This window comes from Entelurus aequoreus, linkage group LG11 (genome assembly GCF_033978785.1).
Source record: "Entelurus aequoreus isolate RoL-2023_Sb linkage group LG11, RoL_Eaeq_v1.1, whole genome shotgun sequence".
Lineage (NCBI taxonomy): Eukaryota > Metazoa > Chordata > Actinopteri > Syngnathiformes > Syngnathidae > Entelurus > Entelurus aequoreus.
In genome coordinates, this window is record NC_084741.1 from 61,374,412 (window position 1) to 61,400,031 (window position 25,620).

The following is a 25,620-nucleotide window of genomic DNA, read 5'->3' on the forward strand; positions in this document are numbered from 1 at the left end:
TGATGATGCAATTGTTGATGCTGATTGTTGATGACTGAAGTGTTGATACCAACCAAACCTAACCCCCCCCCCCACCCACACCCACACCACCCTCCATATCCCACACCCCGGATTGTAAATAATGTAAATAATGTAAATAATTCAATGTATATACTCTGATGATTATCTTGTGTGATGACTGTATTATGATGTTAGTATATATTTGATAGTATATATCTGTATCATGAATCAATTTAAGCGGACCCCGACTTAAACAAGTTGAAAAATTTATTCGGGTGTTACCATTTAGTGGTCAATTGTACGGAATATTTACTTCACTGTGCAATCTACTAATAAAAGTTTCAATCAATCAATCAAATGATCTAACACATATATTACCTTATTTAATATAAAAATACTCTTAGACATCTTTTTCCGTACATGTGCAATATGAGGTTTCCATGTCAAACCGTCACCCAGTATCACTCCTAACAATCTAAATTCAGAAACCCTTTCAATAGCAATTCCATCTATTGACAGTTTGATCTTTTTCTCCCTTTTCCTCTTACAAAAAATCATAAACTTTGTTTTTTTTTTACATTTAATGATAATTTATTGACATCAAACATCAAATGTTTTTTCTTTGCATATTTTTCCGCGCAAATTTTATGTAAACCTTACATATTTCCTCAAATAAAGACGGATTATTTGAACATGGGTGTGCTGATTTTAGTGATACAACTACATCTGTCATAAACACTACAACTCCCATGAGCACCACTGGCATCTACCCGGAAGTAACCACCACGCTGTCTGCGTTCCACATGCTAGCTTGCGAAGTGGACACATCTACGTTTCGAGATCGATTATTGGCGTCTATTGAGGTAACGCAGTGATATATAATGCTATTTCATTCATGTTTTGTTTGAAAACGCCACCACTCTTCGCGTCCGTGTTGGACGGTAAAAGACGGTGATAGTTTTGCGTTTGCTGCGTTTATGAGGCATGAGCAGGACAGTCACGTACAATAACTCTCTCTTGCTCCCGTCATAGAAAATGTCTGCTGCTAAAGTGAAAATGCGTCAGAAGAAAATGAGAAACCAGCCCGCCAACGTGCAGTATTCTTCCACGCCGGTGGATGCGCAGGGAAGCAAAGAGTCCAACGGTAACTATTTTCTTGTCTTAGCTTTCAATGTGGGTTTGGTTGTCTTGCTGTGTATTTCTTTTACCATCGCAATGTCTCCCTACCCACTTCTCCAAAGTGGTCTGGCTAAGGGTGGAGGACGGAGTAAAACAACTTGCACTGAGCCTAGTCCAGGGGTAGGCAACCCGCGGCTCCGGAGCCGCATGCGGCTCTTTGATCACTCTGATGGGCTCAGCTGCATATTTGCCGACCCCCCCGATTTTTCCGGGAGGTTTCTGGATTTTAGTGCCTCTCCCGGAGCAAAACGTCTCTGATTTTCACCTGGACAACAATATTGAGGGCGTGCAGTGATGGCACTGCCTTTAACGTCTTCTACAACATGTCGACCGCGTCCGCTCTTACACCATGCTATCTGCATGCCGACCCGGTCACACGTAGTGTGCGACCTTTGCAGACACACGTCAGTGACTGCAAGGCATACTTGGTCAACAGCCATACAGGTCACACTGAGGGTTGTGATATAAACAACTTTAACACTCTTATTAATATGCGCCACATGTGAACCCACACCAAACAAGAATGACAAACACATTTCAGGAGAACAACCGTTGACCAAGTATGCCTTGCAGTCACTCATGTGTGTCCGCAGAAGCCGCATACAACATGTGACTGGGCTGGCAAGCTGGTTGTAGAGGGCGTTAAAGGCAGTGCCATCATAGCAAAAAAAAATGGATAGCTGTTGATAGTCCAACTCATCCTGACTGGTATACACAAGCTATGGAGATGATATCAGTAGAACAAACTGCATTTAGTTTAGATAATAATGAGTCATATATTGGAATATGGGATCCATTATTTAAATTTGTTTCAACTATTAAATGAACCAAAATATGACTTATTATATCTTTGTGGAAAATATTGGACACAGTGTGTTGTCAAGCTTGTGAGATGTGATGCAGGTGTGGGCCACTGTGACACTATTGTTCATTTCTAATGTTTTTAAATTATTTTTTATTAATGTTTTTAATGATAATATCAATGAGGGTTGTTTTTTTTAATCACTGCTATTTTGAAATTATTACCAATATTGATGCTGTTGTCGATAATGTTCATTTTTGTTTCACTACATTTGTATTGTTCCGTGTCATGTTTGTGTGTCCTCAATTGCTCTGTTTGTTGTTATTCCTAACATTGGTGGGACGGGTTTGGTTTTGGAATTGGATTGCATTGTTGTGGTATTGTTGTGTATTGTTTTGTTGATTGATTAATAAAAAAACCCAACTAGTTTAAGTCGGGGTCCACGTTAATCAATTCATGGTACAAATATATACTATCAGCATAATACAGTCATCACACAAGTTAATCATCAGAGTATATACATTGAATTATTTACATTATTTACAATCCGGGGTGTGGGATGTGGAGGGGGTTGGGGTGCGGGTGTTAGGTTTGGTTGCTATCAGCACTTCAGTCATCAACAATTATATCATCTGAGAAATGGACATTGTAACAGTGTAGGTCTGACTTCGTAGGATATGTACAGCGAGCGGTGAACAAGGGACCCCATCAAGTCATTAAAATGGGGTCCCACAGTAAATTTTTGGGGTACCACTTTTTTGTAAGCGTTTTGAAAACATGATAAATGTATACATTATCCTGTTATATCTCACATTCCAAAGACCTGGGGATAGGTTGATTGGCAACACTAAATTGGCCCTAGTGTGTGAATGTGAGTGTGAATGTTGTCTATCTGTGTTGGCCCTGTGATGAGGTGGCGACTTGTCCAGGGTGTACCCCGCCTTCTGCCCGAATGCAGCCGTGACCCCAAAACGGACAAGCGGTAGAAAATGGATCGATGGATCTCACATTCTATATTGTGTTTTTGAAAAAGGTTGTCATAAACATTACTTAATTCATTTAAAAAATAATACAAAAGAAAACACCTTTTTATGCATTCAGTATTAAACATTCATTCACTTTCTTCTTTCCTTCATGGATCTAAACTTTACCGCTGCCGGTAGTTTTTTCTATATTTGTATTTAATAAGTTGTAGGTGTATTTATTTCCGTATAAAAGTGTAAAAGGTTTTTTGCTTCGGTCATGAAATGATGATAATGGTGTGCCATGGCATACATACATACATTATTTATTTAGCGCTTAAATGTCTAGAGTCTACATCAACTTCAGATCTATCTGTCAATTCTAAGTTTTGTTTTTTATGTTGGTTTTTTTGTTTGTTTGTTTTCTGCCCTTTTTGTCAAAGAAAACTGTTTTTTTTTTTATAGCAAACACACAAAATATGCAAAATCTTCCTCAAATATTTTTCAAAGTGGAATATTTGATGTAAAGTAATCAGAGCCTTGGATAGGTCAACAATTCATGAAAACATTGATTTTGATCCGATATTATGTTTTTGAGCAATGACAGTTTTAAAGAAAAAAAACAGCTGTTTTATTAGTCAACATTGCAACTTTTTTTAAAATTACATTTTACCTGTAAGCTTTTTTTTATTCTACTTTTGTTTATTTTAATAATACTTTTAGAATGTGCCGTTGGCCTTTGAAACATTAGTTACGGGCCGCAAATGGCCTGCGGGCCACACTTTTGACACCCCTGCTGTAGACAATAAAAAATTAAATCTGATAAGTATATCGATAAAAAGCAGAGCCTGGCAACGCATGCATGTTTATCATAACGCACAATCAGCATCTCTGCTTCAGTAAACAATGACGGTGATGACATCGCTGCCAGCGATGCGAGCGACACTTGCTAATTTGTCAGCCACTTATAATAAATGATAAATTCTCCAAGAAACTCCTTTTGAACACTCCTCACACATTAACACTTCAAAAGGCACACATTTTCCCCGTTTGTTGACCTGCAAAGTATGTTTTTGGGGTGGAGGAGTCTGGTCGGGTGCTGTTAGCTTGAAGCTAACAGCTAGCCTGTGTCCATCCTCGAACGATGTCGATCCAGCGGCAGATCAAAGGGAAGTTTCCATGGACTCCTAAAGACTAAAACAACTAATTTACTGGAAAGATGGCACAGGATGAAGTTAAAAAGGTTGACTTTACACTCACCTTAGTGTTTACCATAAAGTCTTTCTTTTGACAGCCCTTCGTGGTAAAGTTGTCCAAGTGCAAACTGAGGCAGTATTTGTGATGGATAAAACTTTGGGTGAATCAAAATTTACGACCAATAAAAACACAATATACGGGGACGGAAATTTGACCCGGCAAATAAAAACAAAACAAAACACCAGCGGAAAGTGATAATCTATAAAATAAAACAAAAACAAGCAAACTGGGCGGGAAAAAAATCTGCGTCCAAGGGACGTGCTGGCTTCCGGAATTGCGTGTTTTTTCTGATGTCAATGCGTAAAAAAAAAAAAAAGTGTGTTAACGCCAACACTGATTTACATAAACAGTTCAGGGAAATTCTACAAATCAATTGCTGTCTGTCATCTTTGGTGTGATTTTATGACAATTGTCCCTCAGGTAAAGATGGTGATGGACCTTCTGGCCAAGATCCATCCTCAGATAGAAAGAAGAGCAGTCGCCAAAAGGGTGGGTGGGTCCGTGGACACCAGAAAGATGGTGGCGGCTATGCTGACAAGATGCCTCTGCATATTACTGGTAAACACACATTCCCTCCCCTACACAACCACACAGTTGTTTAGTAAAGATGTTATTAGGTTTCACCTTTTTGTGTTACCATCTAAAATACTGCAATCAATTTACAGCGCTACCTCAACTTAGGAGCACGTTTTGTTCCACAACAGACATCGTAACTCAAAGCACTCGTATCTCAAGTCATTGAAATTAATTGAAATCAACCTAATCTATGCTTGGCCCTCCCAAATTACCACAACTTTAACATGTAACATGCCTTCTAAAAATGAAAATACACTTTTAGATAGGAATTATTGTTTGAATAAACATACTAGCAATAAAATTATCGAATATTTACCTTGGGGAGAAGATGCTTGTAGGTGTCTCCTAAGGACTGCTTTTTCGTCCTGTAACAATAGGAACTGGAATAGGAAATGTTTGTGTTGCACACAGACATGATTTCGTGACGGACCGGAGAAGTCAGTTGACAGCAAGTGATCTGTAGGTCTGTGAGTGTGTACCAAATGTAATGCTCGGCCATCCAGTTTGTTGAGGTTGTAATAGACAGAACGAATTGAAACACATCAAACACAGCATCTGCAGTTTCTCAATATTTTTATGGATACATGTTAATCGTTGTTATCGTCGCCCTGCCGGGTAGACTGCTAACCAGTAGGACGTGTTTTTAAGGGATTGTTTCTCAGATTCAGTTGCCCACTTCTTTTTCTTCGTTGCACTCTTTCTCAGTTCCAGTGAGAGGAGGGCAGGATTGTGTTGTGCACTTCAACCGTTGAATCTAAATTTATGTTTGTGTTTTAAGAAGACAAATTAGGAACAGCGATGTGTAAAAGGTATATTAACTCTTTATTGCTCAAACGGCACAACCTGGTTACAAATATTACTTCACCCGGCGGCAGGTTGGGCTTGTCATTCAAATTATGCTCGCAATTTAAAGGACACTAAAAAGCTGAGAGACAGTTCCTATCTCAAATTACTTTTAAATTAAGCTACTACTGTGGACTTCATTACTAAAAAGAGCCTGTTTAAGCTGACGTTGACATACATGGTCTACTTTTGCTGGCATACAATTATAGATCCAAAGGGGTCATTTCTATAAAAAATTGATGCCTTTATGTGAACACTTCTTGTGGTATTGTTAACATCATCATTATCACTTGTGCGTCAAAATGGAACTGCCACTTACTTTTTAAAGCGTTTCCCTCTTAGCTGTTATTTCATCGCCCTTTCCACAACAAACAAAATGCACCCATTTAAATCTTGGACAAATGGAGGATTCCGTAGGTTCAACATCCTTTTATTATATCGCATTTTTCTTGTGTCTATGGCAAATGTCACAAGTAAATGTGCAAGGTATGGTTATTTTCAATTATGTCAACAACCGCGTACTGTATTTTTCGTATTATAAATCGCTCCGGAGTATAAATCGCACCGGCCGAAAATGCATAATAAAGAAGGAAAAAAACATATATATATACGTCGCACTCGAGTATAAGTCGCATTTTTGGGGGAAATTTATTTGATAAAATCCAACACCAAGAATAGACATTTGAAAGGCAATTTAAAATAGATAAAGAATAGTGAACAACAGGCTGAATAATTGTACGTTATATGACGCATAAATAACCAACTGAGAACGTGCCTGGTATGTTAAGGTAACATATTATGGTAAGAGTCATTCAAATGACAGAACATATAGAGCATGCTATACGTTTACCAAACAATCTGTCACTCCTGATCGCTAAATCCCATGAAATCTTCTTCCTCGTTGTCGCTCCTGGTATGCGCCGCTAGCGTCCTTTCTTTCTGCTGCTCTATCGCCGTTTTCTGCTGCATATTTCACTACGTCCAGCTTGTAATCTGCAGTATATGATTTCCTTTTCGGTGCCATTTTTGTTCAGCCTTTCTCAGTTTTTATAAGTTACCGCCAATGTTGAAATAATCAATTTTAATAGCTACGGAGGTAGCAGCAGTTAGCATCCCATGACCCACAATGCACTTCTGCCACGACCCGCCCCTGCCGAATTCTTATTGGTTGACGTGTGTGACGATTGCTGACGTGTGTGTGACGATTGCTGACATTTGCTTCGTCTCTTACGCGAGTGAGATAAATAATAATACTTGATATTTTACAGTAATGTGTTAATAATTTCACACATAAGTCGCTCCGGAGTATATGTTGCACCCCCGGCCAAACTATGAAAAAAACTGCGATTTATAATCCGAAAAATACGGTATGTCTATGTGAGTTGGCCATTTCCTAGGGATGTTGACTTAATGGGGTCAAATTTGACAAAACCTACTTTTCTTACCTGTTGGCACCTTTTTTTGTAAATTGGGAATTCCCATAAGTCCTGAAAATTTGAATCAAAACCATGGAGGCGTGGCAGAGATATTTATAAAACATTTTTGCCTCTTTCCAAACGAGCTGTTTGGAATTTGGGACTTTAGTGACTTATTTTCCCTTTGTTACGTCAGCAGATCACCATATATGGTGAAGGTTTATCTCAAAAGCTTTGCCCTACGCCACCATTTTTATTCAGTTGTAGTCCAAATTTGTAGTCAATAAGTTCCTTCTTTTTCTCGATCCTCTTGTTTTTGGGCAGACTGGTTCGTACATGCGCATGCATGCTAAAATCCTCTGCTGTTGCCATTTATAATAAAAGATAGTGTTTAATTCTAATTTATATCTGTTAGTGGACTCGATGGAAGCTTTAAAAACTACAACATGGCTGACCAGGCGGAGACACAGTCAATGGGGGTTTGGCCTTCGGTGTGAATAAGACCGCCCACAAAATGATGCAATCAGAAGAGAAAGATAATTTCTTGAAAATGGTCTGTAAAACATAATTTATGCAACATTTTGACCAAAGCACCACCATTACATCTTATGTAGACCGCAATGGAGTGTTTTAAATAAAGAAAAAAATCATAATATGACCCCATTAAACAGGTTCTACTGTATATATCTGTTTACAGCTTCTATTCTAACTTGTTAACTTGTCAAACTAACATTGAAGGCTGTAACAAAACATATGTTTCTTGCATAGTCATATGGGTTCTGTTTAAATTAAATCGTATCCTCTCCTGTCATGCTTATCCATAGCTGGATTCTTTGCTAATGCCAGGGCAGCAGAGGTAAGTGCAATGCTGAAAGCTGTTACCAAGACAACAGGCAGCTGTAATATATTTGGAGCACTACCGAGGCACATGAGGAGACGAGCAATGAGCCACAACACCAAGCGCCTCCCTTGCAGGCTGAGAGAGATGGCCATCCGAATGGTAATGTTCAGAAAGTGGTTGCTCCTTCTTTTTGTTTTAAAAGGAGTCAAGGAGTCATTTCCAGTGTATCTACCCCACAGCGAGAGAAATGCCTGCAGGCCAGCTCCAAAGGAAAGAAAGAGCAGAATAAGACAAAGAGCCGCAAAGCTCGCCGCCGACATGGAAATCTGCTGCTGGAGTTCAATAGGCGGCAGAGAAAAAATGTTTGGCTGGAGACACACATTTGGCATGCCAAGCGATTCCACATGGTGAAAAAGTGGGGCTACTGCCTTGGAGATAGGCCTACATTAAAATGCTACCGCCCCTGCTACAGAGCCATGAGCACCCATTGTCTACTCCAGGTGCGCATCCTGATGTGAGGCAGGAAGGGTTAGACACTTAGATTGTAATTCATCGTTTTTGTCATAGGACCTGTCGTATTACTGCTGCATCGAGCTCCAGGGAGAGGAAGACACGCTGCTGGAATTGCTGTCACAATTGACCAGCAAAGAGGCTGGTAAGAACGTGCGCTACCTCAGACACAACCACACCTTCCGATTTTTTGTTCCGAGTCATTCAGCATCACCTAACGCGCGTTTCATTTTTGGTAGGTCCTACATTTGCACAACGATTGAGTCTGTCAGGGCAAAGACAGGGCAGCGTGGTGCTGTACAGGGCAAGTCAGTTCCCCTCGCAGCCCCTGGGCCCTGTTACATTCTTGTGGAGACCGCGTGCACAGGCCTCAAATCACAGGCAACTGTGGATCTGGGCTCATCCCACTCTTAAAATGGTAGGGTTATGTTTTTTTAAGTTTGTCAAAAATATTGAGGTAACCCATGATTAATCACAAAAAATAATGTATATACGCAGATTGATCACAATTTAATTGGACAGCATATGCTCTATGCTATTCCGCAGATGGTTACCTGAAAGGCGGCACGGGTTGTTATATGGTCACTTGTCAGGTCAATGCATATGTAAGTTCAAAGATGAGTGAGGAGACTGACTGGTGTGCTCACTGGCAAATTTGACTTTAAAATACTCCCTAATGGGACTTTAGATAAACTTTTTTGAACAAATAAATGACGCACATTAAAATAAAGCATTTCTTGTTGGACATTCTGACAACAAAATTGCGTTTGTGTCCAAATATTGTACTCTTTCTATAGGTAATTTAAATTTATGCAAGCAAGTAAAAACCTCTGATTAATCATGAGTTAACCAAATTCAAAAGTGTGATGAATTTGTTTAAAACATGTTTTTTTAAACAATTTTTGGGTATTATAATTATATTCAGTAGTGCTGATTTTGTGTACTGCTGCTTTCAGGACATCCTGCCTGAATTACAAAGTGTGTGCCAGTGTCATGAGGCTGTGCTCCCGCCGCCTGTGCCACTAGTGACGGCCGCAGAGGTTGTCTCCCCCATGGAATCTGAAAACCCTGAAGCCCAACCGGTACCTGGAACAAAGAGGAAGCAAAGCCGTAAGGATACCAGTGGACCTCCTGCTAAAAAGATTCTTGGTGATGGAACCAGACCGCCCAACACCCCTCTAACTTGGATTTCCACTTCTACTGGAATAGTGATAAAGTTTGTGTAGTTCTTTTTCTCGATTATAGTCTGACAAAAAAATATAATTTATTATTTTCATTTAATGATGTTTGTTTAATTTGCAGTGATCTCACAATGGAGATTGTACGGTATCGACTGATTGGACCTCAGTCTCATACTGTGCTCATAGATGCCTTGGAAGCTGCAACAGATTGTGATGTGAGAATTGTTGCTTTATTAGCATCAACAACAATGTTGTTTTTTTTTATACTAACAAACTTTTTTTTAAGGAAATAAGCAAATCACAGCCTTCCTGCCTCTGGTGGCCTGACCACTGTAAGGATAAAAGCAAGATGCATCTGCATCAGCAACAAACTGATGTCTTTCACACACTGAAAGGTTTACTCATTATTTCTCTTGTGTATGTACGAGTGGGCAGGTGGTTCTGTTTTCATCAACAATCTAATCATAGTTGTGTAACCCATCCAGACATCTACTCGACCACAGAGCTGCCCCCAGGCACAGTGCTGGGGCTGACAGTCGATGACCCCAGGCTGACGATACCGCCAAAGAGGGTTAAAGCGTTGCCCTGTGCGAAGGAAGCACAAGGTAATACCTGTCTTACCTCAGGGTTGTGGCGAGATGGGCTGCTAATTACGACAGAAGCTAATTGTGGTTTATATCTTTGTGCACATAGTCTTTCTTTTTACATTTGAGACCCTAATTAGTAAGGAGGCCTTAGCTCTTCTGTCAAGGTGTAGTTTTCATTAAAATACAAAGATGGCTGATAATAGGCAGGCTAGAATAAGTCTGCTGTTCCTTGTCCTGAGGCTGTTTCACAGAGTACGCATCTGGTCCTGTGCTCCTGGGGGGCCTCTGCTCGGCAATGCAGATGCTCCAGGTTCGAATCCTGGCAGGACCCTGTACTCTAAAAACAGTATTAGTGACGGACAACAGCTTATTTGCTGCCTTTTTAAAATGCAGTCAGGGTTGTTTTAAAGATTTTATACAAGTGTTGCTCAGCAGCAAGAAGTGTGTGCTTGGCCTCTTGCCAAAAGTCAGCTGGAATAGGCTCAATTTCCGAAAGCATAATATAAGAAGATAAATATCGGGTCATATCTTACATTAAAAAATGAATCACATATCAGAAGTGATGTTATTGAAGCCCTTTCATGCCTATTTTTCATGCTCTGCTTTTTACATGTTGTATAAGAATAAATGCAAGTGAGACTATGGTCTTCTGTAGGTAAGCTACAGAGTGTATATTACATTTACTGTACTAAATGGTCCCTAGTGTGTGAATGTTGTCTATCTGTGTTGGCCCTGTGATGAGGTGGCGACTTGTCCAGGTTGTACCCTGCCTTCTGCCTGAGTGCTGCTGGGATAGGCTCCAGCCCCCCCGCAATCCCGAAAGGGACAGGCGGTAGAAGATGGATTGATGATTGGATGTACATACTGTACATATGCTTGGATAGTTAAAACTACTATTTGCTCAAAGGGGACGTATGATGATTTTAATCTCAATTCAAAACACTTTATTGTGGTCTAGATATAACTTTGTATTGTCATCAAAAATGAGAGCATGAATTTGTATGGGATATGCTTTGGTGTAAAATTTTTCACCACAGTCACTTTAATAACTCGTTTTTTGAGTTTGTCTGCAAGATGTCCAATTCCTGTGGCGTTCCCAGATTGCAAATGAAACCACACCCCAGCCTCTTTAAAAGTACCGTAATTTATCTATTGAAAATTTAAAAAATTTAAATATATAACTTGGAAGTTGTCACCGCTTTATTTTTTCCAGACACGGCTAAAAATAAACTTAATGAGCATTATATAGATTGACCCGGTCATTAGGTACACCTGCACACTCTCGATCGATTCTGAACAACATAAAAAAACTGCTTTTAACATCATTTATAGCACTGCATGTTGATGTCCGTTATTGTGCGCATGCCCAGATTAGATAAAAATAATACTTTATCCTTTTTTGTTTCCTCATAGCCCTCTACCTGAGGGCTTAACTTAATGTCTAAATAAGTATGTTTACCTCGCTGTGACATCACAACATAGCCATACTGCAAAACCCTGCGAACAGAGGAGTTTAAAATTGTGTGAAAGGTCACGCAAAAATGCATTATGAACCTTATGATTTGACGCTTTTGCATTGTTTAATACAAGTATCTAACAATTAAATTTATAAGTCAGAAAATACAATGATCATCATAGGTCCCCTTTAAATACTAATCATTGAACATTGAAGTTAATGGATCAGAATTGAGCGCATGTTCAAGATGTGCTTATGATGCCAAAGTCCATACTGTATGATGTACATTTCTTCCAGAGGTGGATGAGATAAAGAGAAAGGAATTGTCCTTGTGTGGTGTACCAGAACACTGTTGTCAGAGCTTCCTGTGGGAACAGTCTGTGCGCAACAATGTAACTGACAATAAAATCTCAGAACAGGTATCAGAAAATACATTTTGAAGTTATTAAACTTGGTCATATTTTGTGCACTGTATGACTCACATCACTTTATGAAAATGTACCCTGTGGCTTTACATATTAACAGGAGCTGAACCGCATGAGGAGCGAGGTCCTTGTTCCTGGTTCCAGGCTTACTCCCACTCCTCTGCAGGGTCGAATCCCCATCCTGCTGGTTCACCAGCCTGGCAAGCAGGTGGGACATGAGATGAACTCCTGGGGTGCTGGATGGGACCTGCTACTTCCTAAAGGCTGGGGCATGGCATTCTGGATCCCACTGGTGGGTACCATGAACTCCCATCTTCCTTAGTACACTGTTGCATGTAAAGTACACAATGATTAGCAGTGTGTCACCTCACTGAGATGGACTGTGAAAAACAAGAAAAAATACACTTAAATATTTTGTAGCAAGTCTTCATAGAGTGGATGCTGCAACGTTGGGATACAATATTTTTTTAAATTGGGAAGTCACCAAAAGTCCTGTGCTAGTGGTTCAATAATTTGGTCTATAAAGTGTTAGCATGCCTGTCAATGTTTATTTCCACTCAACAGCGATAAGAAAACCAAGGACATGCAAAGTTTTTGTGAGCTTTTTTAAACTAGGTTCCTTTTTTTTGTTCTATAGAAATGTGATGTATTTGGCTACTTGTATAGGTTTTGTTTCATAAAGCCATGTGAAAATGTTAAATCCTCACATTAATTTTCTATACCACTTGTTTTCAGTAGCTGGAGCCTATCCCAGTTGACTAAACTGGTTGTCAGTCAATCACAGAACATCCACAACTAGTGAATGTCTCTAATTAGCAGAACATCCATGTTTTCGTACTGTGGGAAGAAGAACAGTAACTGAAAAGAATGTGACAACATGCACGCTCCACACAGAGATGTTGCTACATAGATTAAAATCAGGGTCTAATGACTGTAAGATTCAATGTTAAATCAACCTTGAAATGAAGGTCCGATTAAAGCCCCTCTCGATTGATTTTGTTTTTGTATCATGAAGCACCAAATCCAGTGTTCACTCATTACCCTGTCATTCTGCCAGGTGTACCGAGGAGTGCGCATTGGTGGATTAAAAATGAGTCTGACACACACTCGGAATAAAGGTGCCCCCCACTTCCCCCATGACTACCCAGACTGCCCCGCAGGAGCTCGTTTCCAGGAGGAGCAGGAGTCCATGCTGCTTGAAAAGTTTAAAAGGTCAGTTGAATACTAAATTATGGGTTATTGAAAAGCACCTCTCTCTTTTTTCCATGGGAGTATAAGAAGCATTCTAGTAGTCTGACGAAAATACAGTTATTATAGTGTGTTTTCAAGGTATTCTTATAACCAATTATTTGAATTTAAGGCCTTAAAATATCTTCAATTTGATCAAAATCTCATTCAAGGTCAAGGTTTATTTATATATAAAGCACGATTTAAAACCCCCCACTACTGCTTAAAAGTACTGTACAGATTAAAAACAGAAAGGTACAAAAAAAGAATATAAATCACTAAGTACAGAACATTCTTAACATTTTGAATTTTCCTGAGGGAACTCTCCTGAAGGAATCAATAAAGTACTATCTATCTCAGGGGTCGGCAACCTTTACCACTCAAAGAGCCATTTTGGCAAGTTTCACAAATTATAGAAAGTAATGGGAGCCACAAAAAATTTTTTAAAATTTAAAATGAAAAACACCGCATAAAAAGCTTACATGCTTTGTGCTATGTTAACCAGGGGTCTCAGACACACGCACCGGCATGCACTTTAATTTGGAAATTTTATGTTAGTGCAGCCTGCGAGTTTTGAATGAATGTCTCTTGATGGCGTCATACTTGCCAACCCTCTCATTTTTCCCGGGAGACTCCCGAATATCAGAGCATGATGACACTGCATTTGGCGCCCTCTACAGTCTGTCCTAACAGTGTACCTGCTCGACCACAAGTGGAATGCAGCTTTAGCTTGCTCACGTAAGTGACAGCAAGGCGTACTACCTCAGCAGCCACACATCTTACACTGACGGTACCAATACCCAGAATCCCATGCAGCCCTAACTCTTCCGCTCAACCAACGCACGGAGAGGGGGGGGTTGATGTGTGGGGGGATTTGGTGGTAGCGGGGGTGTATAATGTAGACCGGAAGAGTTAGGGCTGCATGGGATTCTGGGTAATGGTTGTGTTGTGTTTGTTGTGTTACGGTGGGATGTTCTCCAGAAATGTGTTTTTCATTCTTTTTTGGTGAGGGCTCACAGTGTGGCGCATATTTGTAACGTAACAATGTTAAAGTTGTTTGATACGGCTACCGTCAGTGTAAGCTGTGTGGCTGATGAGTAAGTATGCTTTGCTGTCTCCTGTGTGTGCAAGTAATAACATGCAACATGTGGCTGGACTGGCACGCTGTATGTAAATGCTGTAGAGGACAATTACTGCAGTGCAATTAGGGCACGCCCTTTATTTAGTAATTAGAGTGTAAATAGGATTATTTTTTCCCTGGGAGTAATCTATGAGAGACACTGACATCCATAAGTCTCCTGGGAAAATCGGGGGGGTCGGCATGTATGTAGCTGAGCCGCATCAGAGTGGTCAAGGAGCCGCATGCGGCTCCGGAGCCGCGGGTTGCCGACCCCTGATCTATCTATTCTATAAAGCACGCACACACGTACATACATATAAATACATACATGTATGTATATGTATATACAGTCGTGGTCAAAAGTTTACATACACTACATACAAAGAACATAATGTCATGGCTGTTTTGAGTTTCCACTAATTTCTACAACTCTTATTTTTTTGTGATAGAGTGATTGGAGCACATACTTGTTTGTCACAAAAACATTCATGAAGTTTGGTTCTTTTATGAATTTATTATGGGTCTACTGAAAATGTGACCAAATCTGCTGGGTCAAAAGTATACAGTACATACAGCAATGTTAATATTTGGTTACATGTACCTTGGCAAGTTTCACTGCAATAAGGCGCTTTTGGTAGCCATCCTTAAACTTCTGGTTTAATTTTTGACCACTCCTCTTGACAAAATTGGTGCAGTTCAGCTAAATTTGCTTGTTTTCTGACATGGACTTGTTTATTCAGCATTGTCCACATGTTTAAGTCAGGACTTTGGGAAAGCCATTCTAAAACTTTCATTCTAGCCTGATTCAGCCATTCCTTTACCACTTTTGACGTGTGTTAGGGGTCATTGTCCTGTTGGAACCCCCAACTGCGCCCAAGACCCAACCTCCGGGCTGATAATTTTAGGTTGTCCTGAAGAATAACACCCACAAAGAAGCGATATGTAGGGAAAGTAGTGCCAATTGCAGAAAAGTATCCATATGAGTTGTTTACTAGTGAAATCATTCTATCACATACAGTAAGCACACGCTCATTCTCTGTGGTGTAATGACTCATAGTAGTGCACTCACAGCAGTATAACTCTTATTTTATACATATTTATTTTTTCCAGTAATATCAATTCAGCTGCTCAAACATTGTAAACTGCTACCAGTGCTCGTCTTTTTTCCAAACTCTTGTACAACGATTGCCATTAAAAGCTTTAAAGGTTGTCGGCCTTCAGTTTGTTTGAGTGAGGACCCTGAAAGCAAGGAAGATATGTGAATGTCATCTTGTCTTGCTAAAGTAATATCTACTTCTTGTTTATTGGCAATATATTTGCAAGGCATCCACTAATAGCAGGTGAAAATGTAGGCCACGTGAAATACATACCTGATACAAAATGAGCTCAGCACATTTAAATGCTATCCACATTATTTACATCTAAAGCTGTAGCAGAGATGTTAACAGACAATGTTTTGTTGCGCTTTCCTCCACTATGGCTGACTTTCTGGTTGCTGGTACATGAAAACACTCCATATGAAGCATGTTGCACCTTCTGCTAGAAAACCTTAGAACATTGGGCATTGGAATTTTCTGGACAAACAGAGAAATGGCCGTTGCAATGTTTGCCAATTGTCATTTCAGAGTTCCAAACAATTATTTTGTGTTTTTATTTAGGTTAAAGGCCTACTGAAACCCACTACTACCGACCACGCAGTCTGATAGTTTATATATCAATGATGAAATCTTAACATTATAACACATGCCAATACGGCCGGGTTAACTTATAAAGTGACATTTTAAATTTGCCGCTAAACTTCCGGTTCGAAACGCCTCTGAGGATGCCGTATGCGCGTGACGTAACCCGGGGAACACGGGTATGCCTTCCACATTGAAGCCAATACGAAAAAGCTCTGTTTTCATTTCATAATTCCACAGTATTCTGGACATCTGTGTTCGTGAATCTGTTGCAATCATGTTCATTGCATTATGGAGAAGGAAGCTGAGCAAGCAAAGAAGAAAGTTGTCGGTGCGAAATGGACGTATTTTTCGAACGTAGTCAGCAACAACAGTACACAGCCGGCGCTTCTTTGTTTACATTCCCGGAAGATGCAGTCAAGATGGAAGAACTCGGATAACAGAGACTCTAACCAGGAGGACTTTTGACTTCGATACACAGACGCCTGTAGAGAACTGGGACAACACAGACTCTTACCAGGATTACTTTGATTTGGATGACAAAGACGCAGACGTGCTACTGTGAGTATGCAGCTTTGGCTTCTAAACATTTGATCGCTTGACCGTATGTGCGCAACTTTTTTTTGCGTATGTACGTAACTTTTTAAAAATATATAAGCTTTATGAACCTTGGGTTAGGTGAACAGTCTTTTGGGCTGAGTGATTGTGTGTGTTGATCAGGTGTTTGAATTGTATTGGCGTGTTCTATGGAGCTAGGAGCTAGCATAGGAGCTAGGAGCTAGCATAACAAACACGCAGGTGTTTTTATGCAGGATTAATTTGTGGCATATTAAATATAAGCCTGGTTGTGTTGTGGCTAATAGAGTATATATATGTCTTGTGTTTATTTACTGTTATAGTCATTCCCAGCTGAATATCAGGTACCGTGAGTATGCAGCCTTGGCTGCTAAACATTTGATAGCTTGACCGTATGTGCGCGTCACGTACGTAACTTTTTAAAAATATATAAGCTTTATGAAATATAAGCCTGGTTGTGTTGTGGCTAATAGAGTATATATATGTCTTGTGTTTATTTACTGTTTTAGTCATTCCCAGCTGAATATCAGGTCACCCCCGGCTCTCACAGCATCTTCCCTATCTGAATAGCTTCAACTCCCCACTAGTCCTTCACTTGCACTTTACTCATCCACAAATCTTTCATCCTCGCTCAAATTAATGGGGAGATTGTCGCTTTCTCGGTCCGAATCTCTCTCACTTCATGCGGCCATCATTGTAAACAATAGGGAACTTTGCGTATATGTTCAACTGACTACGTCACGCTACTTCCGGTAGGGGCAAGCCTTTTTTTTATCAGATACCAAAAGTTGCAATCTTTATCGTCGTTGTTCTATACTAAATCCTTTCAGCAAAAATATGGCAATATCGCGAAATGATCAAGTATGACACATAGAATAGATCTGCTATCCCCGTTTAAATAAGAAAAATTCATTTCAGTAGGCCTTTAAGCATTTTATTTTCCAATGTAAAATAGCAATCAATGTATTCATTCCTGGCCTCTGATTTTTCTTCCTGTCCTTGTACTTTTTTGTCAGTATGGATCTTAAATTAAGTTCATTAAGGCCACGGCAAAATAAAAAGCACTACACCTTAAAATTTTTTTATTTTCTTTATTTTTACATGACAACACATTTAAGTAGTACATTGTACGGCTGGAAATATACAGCCTATTATTTGCACACTATTATTGACTCATGATGCACCAAAAATTTGTCCACCGAAAAAAGACTTTGATCACTGAAACAGAGCTCCGAAACAGGATGTTGTGATGACGTATGCAATACACATGCAATGGTCTGGAGCGGAGGCAGCATGACTGTGATGTGGACGTACTTTAATATATCTGAATAGACCCGCAGACAGCCATCTACAAAATGTGCAAATATTAAGACAACAGTGGCGGCTTTTTAAGGACAAAAGGCTGGAGCAGCAGTGTAAAGCAAGTGTGACGTCAGGCTCGCAGTTCATCGCAGACATGACGACAGAAATAAAGAATCTAACACGTGTACAGTCTCCAATAAAACCAGAAAAATATAATACATTTGTTGTTAGTGACTTGATTGGCAACACTAAATGGTCCCTAGTGTGTGAATGTGAGTGTGAATGTTGTCTGTCTGTGTTGGCCCTGTGAAGAGGTGGCGACTTGTCCAGGGTGTACCCCGCCTTCCGCCCGAATGCAGCTAAGATAGGCTCCAGCACCCCCCGCGACCCTAAAAGGGACAAGGGGCAGAAAATGGATGGATGTTGTTAGTGACTTTTGCTTCATTAAAAACGACTAAGGATTGGACAAGTTTTAAAAATGTTGAACAAAGTACATTGTACAATAAGCAGCAACAAGTGCAGCTGGGATAGGCTCCAGTGACCCCGAGAGGGACAAGCGGTTGAAAATGGATGGATGACACGAAAACTAGAGCATTACGATATAATATAAGAAAAAACGTGTAATATTTTTAGCGTTTTTAAAGAAAATATATGCAAGTTATATGATGGTGTCATATTGGCCACGCCCCCACCGCCACAAGCGTATTGGCGATCTGGGGAAAACCCTGCATGGTCTTTTAAAAAATTAAAAATCTTAATTTCAACTTGTGGAATTTAAGATAAGACGTTAATAAAGTCGTACGCTGACTACTCAGTTTTTCTGTAAATAGACGTCAATGTGGTTTCGAAAAGGTTTGACCTTTTGCCCTCTGCTCTAGACATCCGTCTGCCAAAAGAAGCAATTACATTAAACATGGCTGCCTGGCCCCTTTCTGTTGCCCTTGGCAACAGCTGGCTGAGGAGTGGGATCTTATCGGAAATGAGGCGGCGGCGAGGAAAGGAGCCAGTCAGACTGAAAGCACATCAGTGATAGAGACGGAGATGACATCACCTCCTGCACTCTTCACTGTCCTCAGGTATGTTGTGTTGTCTCCCTCTTTTGTCATGTTGTCCAAGGAAACTTGCTAGATTTTTAGCATACAGCCGCAGACAATACTCACCTCCTAGTGGACTTTATGTACTGCATCTAGTTCTGATAAGTGTTCCTTGAACTAAGCAGTGCCTCTTTTATCGCAACATGCCAGAGATAATGCAAGCTTTTTCTGATGAGTGAATGAACTGTTGACTGGCATCAGGTTTCCTCAGGCAAAGAATAAATGTGTTCATAGTGACAACCTTTAGGAACATTTAGGAAATTACCAATATTGGACAATTAATTAATAGGATGTTGTTCAGTCCTTTCAACCTCGTAAAGCCCAAGCTGTTTGTTTACATGCTTTTTTTTTTATTTCTCTTTGCTATTTGGGCTTATTGGACCCTAATTAGAATAACAACTAAGACTCATCTTTTGATACTATGATGTACTTAGTCCATAAGTAACAAACGTGTACTTCATGTTTAGTGACATGCTATTTCTTATTTTTACAGTTTTTTCCCCCCAAATTCCATTGTATGTTATACTCTTCTGACACCACCAGATGGCAGTATAAGTGTCCACATAAGCGGCCATAAGGCCCCAATTCAGTAGTGTACACAATTTTGGAAATAAGAGCTAAAAGGTGCTGTCCACGCATGTGGCCACTAAGGCCTTTTAGAGTTAATGCCGATGGATCACACTTGGTGGATGTGGTGGTCAATGGCGGTAGAAAGTGTTCTACAATGGCAGTACTCGACCATGGGTGCGCAAACTTATTGCTCAAAAAGAAAATGTGGCAAAAAATAAAACGTTGAGCATGAAACACCAATAGTCTAGATGTAAATAAAAAAGTTGATTGTAATAATTGTGAATAATCATAATAGATGACAACAAGTTAGCCATCAATGATTGTGTGACTTTAGGGGTGACCCAGTGCAACTTTTCACTTCCTGTACACGGGCGGTGCTACACCTGGGTTACGGAGGGTTTATAGCCCCATCAGAAATCTGTTTAGCCCCACTTAAGCCCCCCTCAGCATTTTAAGGCCCTATTAGGCAAAACCAACCTTTCTTACTTGTTGGTACCTGCTGTTGTGTATTTGAGATCTGAATAAGTCTTGACATTTTGAAATCGAAGCACGGAGGCATTGCAGAGATATTTATGTCGTTCTGACTTCGTTCTATTTATGACATCCCACTAGTGACATCAGTGGATTATCCATATGTGGTAGAAATGCAGAACAAGACCGCCCACAAAACAGGACAGCGTTGTGGCAGCCAATCGTCTCGGCGAGTCCATCTTTGCTAGGCCTATCACGCAGAAGTCCATCTGTCTGTGGCCAATCACACAGCCAGGTCCATCTTTCCAAACGCCTATCTAAAATCGAGCTCCATTTTTTTGGCCGTCCAATCACAGCGCAAATATGAACTTTTTTGTCCCGCACCTCCAGGGCGACCATTTGAAAATAGAACTGTTTGCACTTCTCACTTTGTAGCGTCTTTACCTAATATTATTTCATTTCTAATTATTTCTTAAGTTCTGTTGTGATCCGAAACAATTTTGCATTTTGATAGACATTTGTTGTTGCATTTTGGATGTAATGTCTGGTTGTTAGCGGGCGCATGAGCGCTTTACGTTGGTGTGTCGTTCAGTTTTGCGCGTGAAACATTATTTCCTTGTTAGGCTTAACTATTTTGTTAAATATTAGAGATGTCCGATCGGCTGATATATGCGTTAAAATGTAATATCGGAAATTATCTGTATCGTTTTTTTTATTATCGGTATCGTTTTTTAAATTTATTTATTTTATTTTTTTAAAATTAAATCAACATAAAAAACACAAGATACACTTACAATTAGTGCACCAACCCAAAAAACCTCCCTCCCCCATTTACACTCATTCACACAAAAGGGTTGTTTCTTTCTGTTATTAATATTCTGGTTCCTACATTATATATCAATATATATCAATACAGTCTGCAAGGGATACAGTCCATAAGCACACATGGTTGTGCGTGCTGCTGGTCCACTAATAGTACTAACCTTTAACAGTTAATTTTACTAATTTTTATTCATTACTAGTTTCTATGTAACTGTTTTTATATTGTTGTACTTTCTTTTTTATTCAAGAAAATGTTTTTAATTTATTTCTTATTTTGCAAATTTTTTTTAAAAAGGACCTTATCTTCACCATACCTGGTTGTCCAAATTAGGCATAATAATGTGTTAATTCCACGACTGCATATATCGGTTGGTATCGGTTGATATCGGTATCGGTAATTAAAGAGTTGGACAATATCGGAATATCGGATATCGGCAAAAAGCCATTATCGGACATCCCTATTAAATATTCCTTAGTCAAATTCAGTTAAAACTACTTTTATATCCAACATGCTGTGTATCATAACTGATTTCATTAAAAAAAAAAAAAAATTCTTGGCCCGTCCACAAATCGGTCAAGCCCCTCCTTAGCCCCGGGAGTGAAAAAAATCCTGGAGCCGTCCCTGTTCCCGCACAATACCGATATTGGAGACATGTCTATCAGCAGGAATCATACATTTTATTATTTTATGCTGTGCGATGTTACAAAAAATTTCACAAAGTGAAATTACCATATTTTCCGCACCGGATTACAAGGCGCACTGCCGATGAGCAGGTCTAGTCAGGTCTATTTTCATACAAAAGTCGCACCGGATTATAGGGCGCATTAAAGGAGTCATATTATTATTATTTTTCTCTAAATGTAAAACACTTCCTTGTGGTCTACATAACATGTAATGGTGGTTCTTTGGTCAAAATGTTGCATAGATTATGTTTTACAGATCATCTTCAAGCCGCTTTCTGACAGTTGCATCAAGATGCGCCATTTTGTGGGCGGTCTTATTTACGTGGCTCACCTTCGACAGCGTCTTCTCCCCCTCATCTTGTTGTAGCGGTGTAGCGTGCAAGGACGGGAGTGAAAGAAGTGTCACAAGATGGAGCTAACTGTTTTAATGACATTCAGACTTGACTTCAATCAATAACGGAGCAGCATCTCCTCATCCGTGGCTCACTAGTATAACAAAAACAACGCCGGAAATGTGTTCGTGAAAAACCGTCCAACCGGAACTCTCTAATAACTAAAGCTCCTTGGGTAAATAATGTAAACTCGCTACACCGGTATGTTTTAGCGCTTTCATGGTGAGTTTACTGACAGATATAAGTAAGAACTTTACACTACTTTATATTAGAAATGGCAACAGCGGAGGATGAATGTCCCATAACAAGAAGATCGAGAAAAAGAAGAAGCTTATCAACTACGGCGTCGTCACGGACTACAAAGGCAGACGTGCACAATTTTTCAGGACTTATGCAGATCCCAAATACAAATCAGCAGGTACCAGAAGGTAAGAAAAGTTGCTTTTGCTTAATATTGCGAAACAAAACGCCAGATAATGTCTTACTTTATACACACACAATAATAATACTCGTATGTTGAAGCACAGTACAATCCATCAAGCGGTGCGGCTTCATAGCTTACCAAAGCCGTACTAAAACATTTTGATAGATTTTTGAGCGCCGTGTGTAATGTTCTATATTTTCAATGGAACATATACAATTTTGGTGTTGTTTACTTAAGTCATATTGCAGTCTACACGTACAGTCGTGGTCAAAAGTTTACATACACTTGTAAAGCACATAATGTCATGGCTGTCTTGAGTTTCCAATCATTTCTACAACTCTTTTTTTTGTGTGATTGAGTGATTGGAGCACATACTTGTTGGTCACAAAAAACATTCATGAAGTTTGGTTCTTTTATGAATTTATTAATTTATTAAGGGTCTACTGAAAATGTGATCAAATGTCCCTTGGCAAGTGTCACTACAATAAGGCGCTTTTGGTAGCCATCCACAAGCTTCTGGTTGAATTTTTGACCACTCCTCTTGACAAAATTGGTGCAGTTCAGCTAAATTTGTTGGTTTTCTGACATGGACTTGTTTCTTCAGCATTGTCCACACGTTTAGGTCAGGACTTTGGGAAGGCCATTCTATAACTTTAATTCTAGCCTGATTTAGCCATTCCTTTAAGACTTTTGACGTGTGTTTGGGGTCATTGTCCTGTTGGAACACCCAACTGCGCCCAAGACCCAACCTCCGGGCTGATGATTTTAGGTTGTCCTGAAGAATTTAGAGGTAATCCTTCTTTTTCATTGTCCCATTTAAAGCACCAGTTCCTTTGGCAGCAAAACAGGCCCAGAGTATAATAGTACCACCACCATGCTTGATGGTAGGCTTGGTGTTCCTGGGATTAAAGTCCTCACCTTTTCTCCTCCAAACATATTGCTGGGTATTGTGACCAAACAGCTCAATATTTGTTTCATCTGACCACAGAACTTTCCTCCAGAAGGTCTTATCTTTGTCCATGTGATGACAGCCATGACATTGTTCTTTACAAGTGTATGTACCGTATTTTTCGGACTATAAATCGCAGTTTTTTTCATAGTTTGGCCGGGGGTGCGACTTATATTCAGGAGCGACTTATGTGTGAAATTATTAACACATTACCGTCAAATATCAAATAATATTATTTAGCTCATTCACGTAAGAGACTAGACGTATAAGATTTCATGGGATTTAGCAATTAGGAGTGACAGATTGTTTGGTAAACGTATAGCATGTTCTATATGTTATAGTTATTTGAATGACTCTTACCATAATATGTTACGTTAACATACCAGGCACGTTCTCAGTTGGTTATTTATGCCTCATATAACGTACACTTTAGTTTTGCTTACAATTTCGTTGTACAATGTACAATGACAATAAAGATATATTCTATTCTATTCACTTATTCAGCCTGTTGTTCACTATTCTTTATTTTAAATTGCCTTTCAAATGTCTATTCTTGGTGTTGGGTTTTATCAAATAAATTTCCCCAAAAAATGCGACTTATACTCCAGTGCGACTTGTATATGTTTTTTCTTTCTTTATTATGCATTTTCGGCCGGTGCGACTTATACTCCGGAGCGACTTATACTCCGAAAAATACGGTAAATGTTTGACCGCGACTGTATCTCTTGTGTGACTGCCATCTACTGGTCACACTTATTTCACCATGTGCCAAATAAAATAGCTTTGAGGTCGGTAAGCACAACCAAAATTATTCCGTACATTAGGCGCACAGAGTTATAAGGCGCACTGTCGAGTTTTGAGAAAATGAAAGGATTTAAGTGCAAAAAATATGTTAGTCAAACAAAACAATCGTGGGCATGAAAAAACACTAACCTATCTATTATTAACTGTCTGGAATGGGCTTAAGCTGTTTTTAAGTTGAAGTGTAGTGGTAATTGCTGGCAACGATAATTGTGATGCATATTTAAAATGTGGATTGTGTTGGACTTTTAAGAAGGTTAACGTGTCCTCTGCAGTGGACATGCATAACAGGCCTACTGTTGTCCAAAATATGTAACAGATAAAATGAACAAATAAATGTCCACTACAGAGGACACTAGTTGTCAAGAGGATGGAGACGTGCAGGATCTGTTCTGGCCGTCCTAAGTGTAACTCACCTTGTGTCCCAGAAACATGAAGTCACTGAGGCTGCTGTCCGCTTGGTGCAAACCCACCTCATCCAAAGGTCAAAGGTCGTGCCGTGGGAGGGAAATGGCGCCTCTGGACCACGAGGCCAGGCTGACTTTCCTAGCAAGACACGGGATGAGTGTGGTGTGGGTCCGCCTGTCACTGCTATCCAAGGGCCGACCAGACCTCCATGCGCTGGTTAGTGTGCCCACATCAGAGGACCTGAAGCTGCTCAGCAAAGGTCCCGGCAGCAGCGGGCCTCAGGAGCGCCTCCACCAGGACACTTTTAAAAGTACAATCAAGCGCAGTAAGAAGCGTACCAAGAAGGATGTTCGGTCTCCTGCTCTGCCCGAGAGTCGAGACGTGGCCTCGGACTGTGACCCGGTGCCAGGGGTGTGGCCCGACCCGCTGCCAAACGTCACCTCTCACTGCTCCCGGGTGACGCTGGGCTGGGTGACTCAGGGCGACTTCTCCCTGTCAGCAGGATGTGGCGAGGCTTTGGGCTTTGTGAGCGTCAGCGCTCTCATTCACACCCTCATCAGTCAGCCGCTGGAACACCGAGGAACACTTCTGATACGCAACCCGTCGTCTCTCCACTACCGCTTTGCTAAAGTCAACATCGAAGTTTGAGCTTCATGCAGAACAAAACAGTATTTTTGTATCATGTTTTGTTTTTACGCAAATCTTCAAGTTTTGTCTACACTATGTTGGCTGTAGACCAACATGCATGACAGTTATTTTTGTTATTTTAGCACTCAAGAGGATAGAACCTAATCTGAACATTTTCCTTTCAGTTAACTGGATGCTCTATAGCTTTATAATCATGTTTGTGTGTATAATTATTTGATCCTAATGGCTGTTTAAATAAATGTTTCAAATGCATCTCTATCCGGACTGAAAACATTTGTGTGGTGAGCAAGCTGTCCTTTGTAATCACCAAATGACACAACAGGCAGTTTAAATTAAGGAACTGAACTTGCACTTTAACATTAAATCTTGAGCTTTCACGTCCTTTGGTTGGTAGGTTTGGTTGCTTGGCAACCCCGTAA

The 25,620-nt window shown here is 40.0% G+C and overlaps 1 protein-coding gene across 1 annotated transcript; it reads left to right on the forward strand.

Moving 5' to 3' along the window:
• The first annotated feature begins 736 nt into the window (after positions 1-736).
• On the forward strand, positions 737-25,410 carry pop1 (POP1 homolog, ribonuclease P/MRP subunit). The gene is made up of 16 exons (XM_062063715.1): positions 737-863; positions 1,033-1,144; positions 4,621-4,758; positions 7,859-8,034; positions 8,115-8,375; positions 8,443-8,530; positions 8,625-8,803; positions 9,342-9,601; positions 9,688-9,781; positions 9,853-9,961; positions 10,052-10,171; positions 11,907-12,028; positions 12,135-12,326; positions 13,092-13,246; positions 18,817-19,014; positions 24,574-25,410. The coding sequence occupies exons 1-16, from the start codon at positions 750-752 to the stop codon at positions 25,199-25,201; spliced, it is 2,946 nt and encodes a 981-aa protein (XP_061919699.1). The 5' UTR covers positions 737-749; the 3' UTR covers positions 25,202-25,410.
• The last annotated feature ends 210 nt before the right edge of the window (positions 25,411-25,620 follow it).

What these genes read in the sequence shown, in the direction of transcription:
- pop1 (XM_062063715.1), top strand. Translation starts at nt 750, where the DNA reads ATGAGCACCACTGGCATCTACCCGGAAGTAACCACCACGCTGTCTGCG. An exon ending in GCACCCATTGTCTACTCCAG is followed by an intron (nt 8,376 to 8,442) that starts GTGCGCATCCTG and finishes TTTTTGTCATAG; the next exon opens with GACCTGTCGTATTACTGCTG. An exon ending in ATTGACCAGCAAAGAGGCTG is followed by an intron (nt 8,531 to 8,624) that starts GTAAGAACGTGC and finishes CATTTTTGGTAG; the next exon opens with GTCCTACATTTGCACAACGA.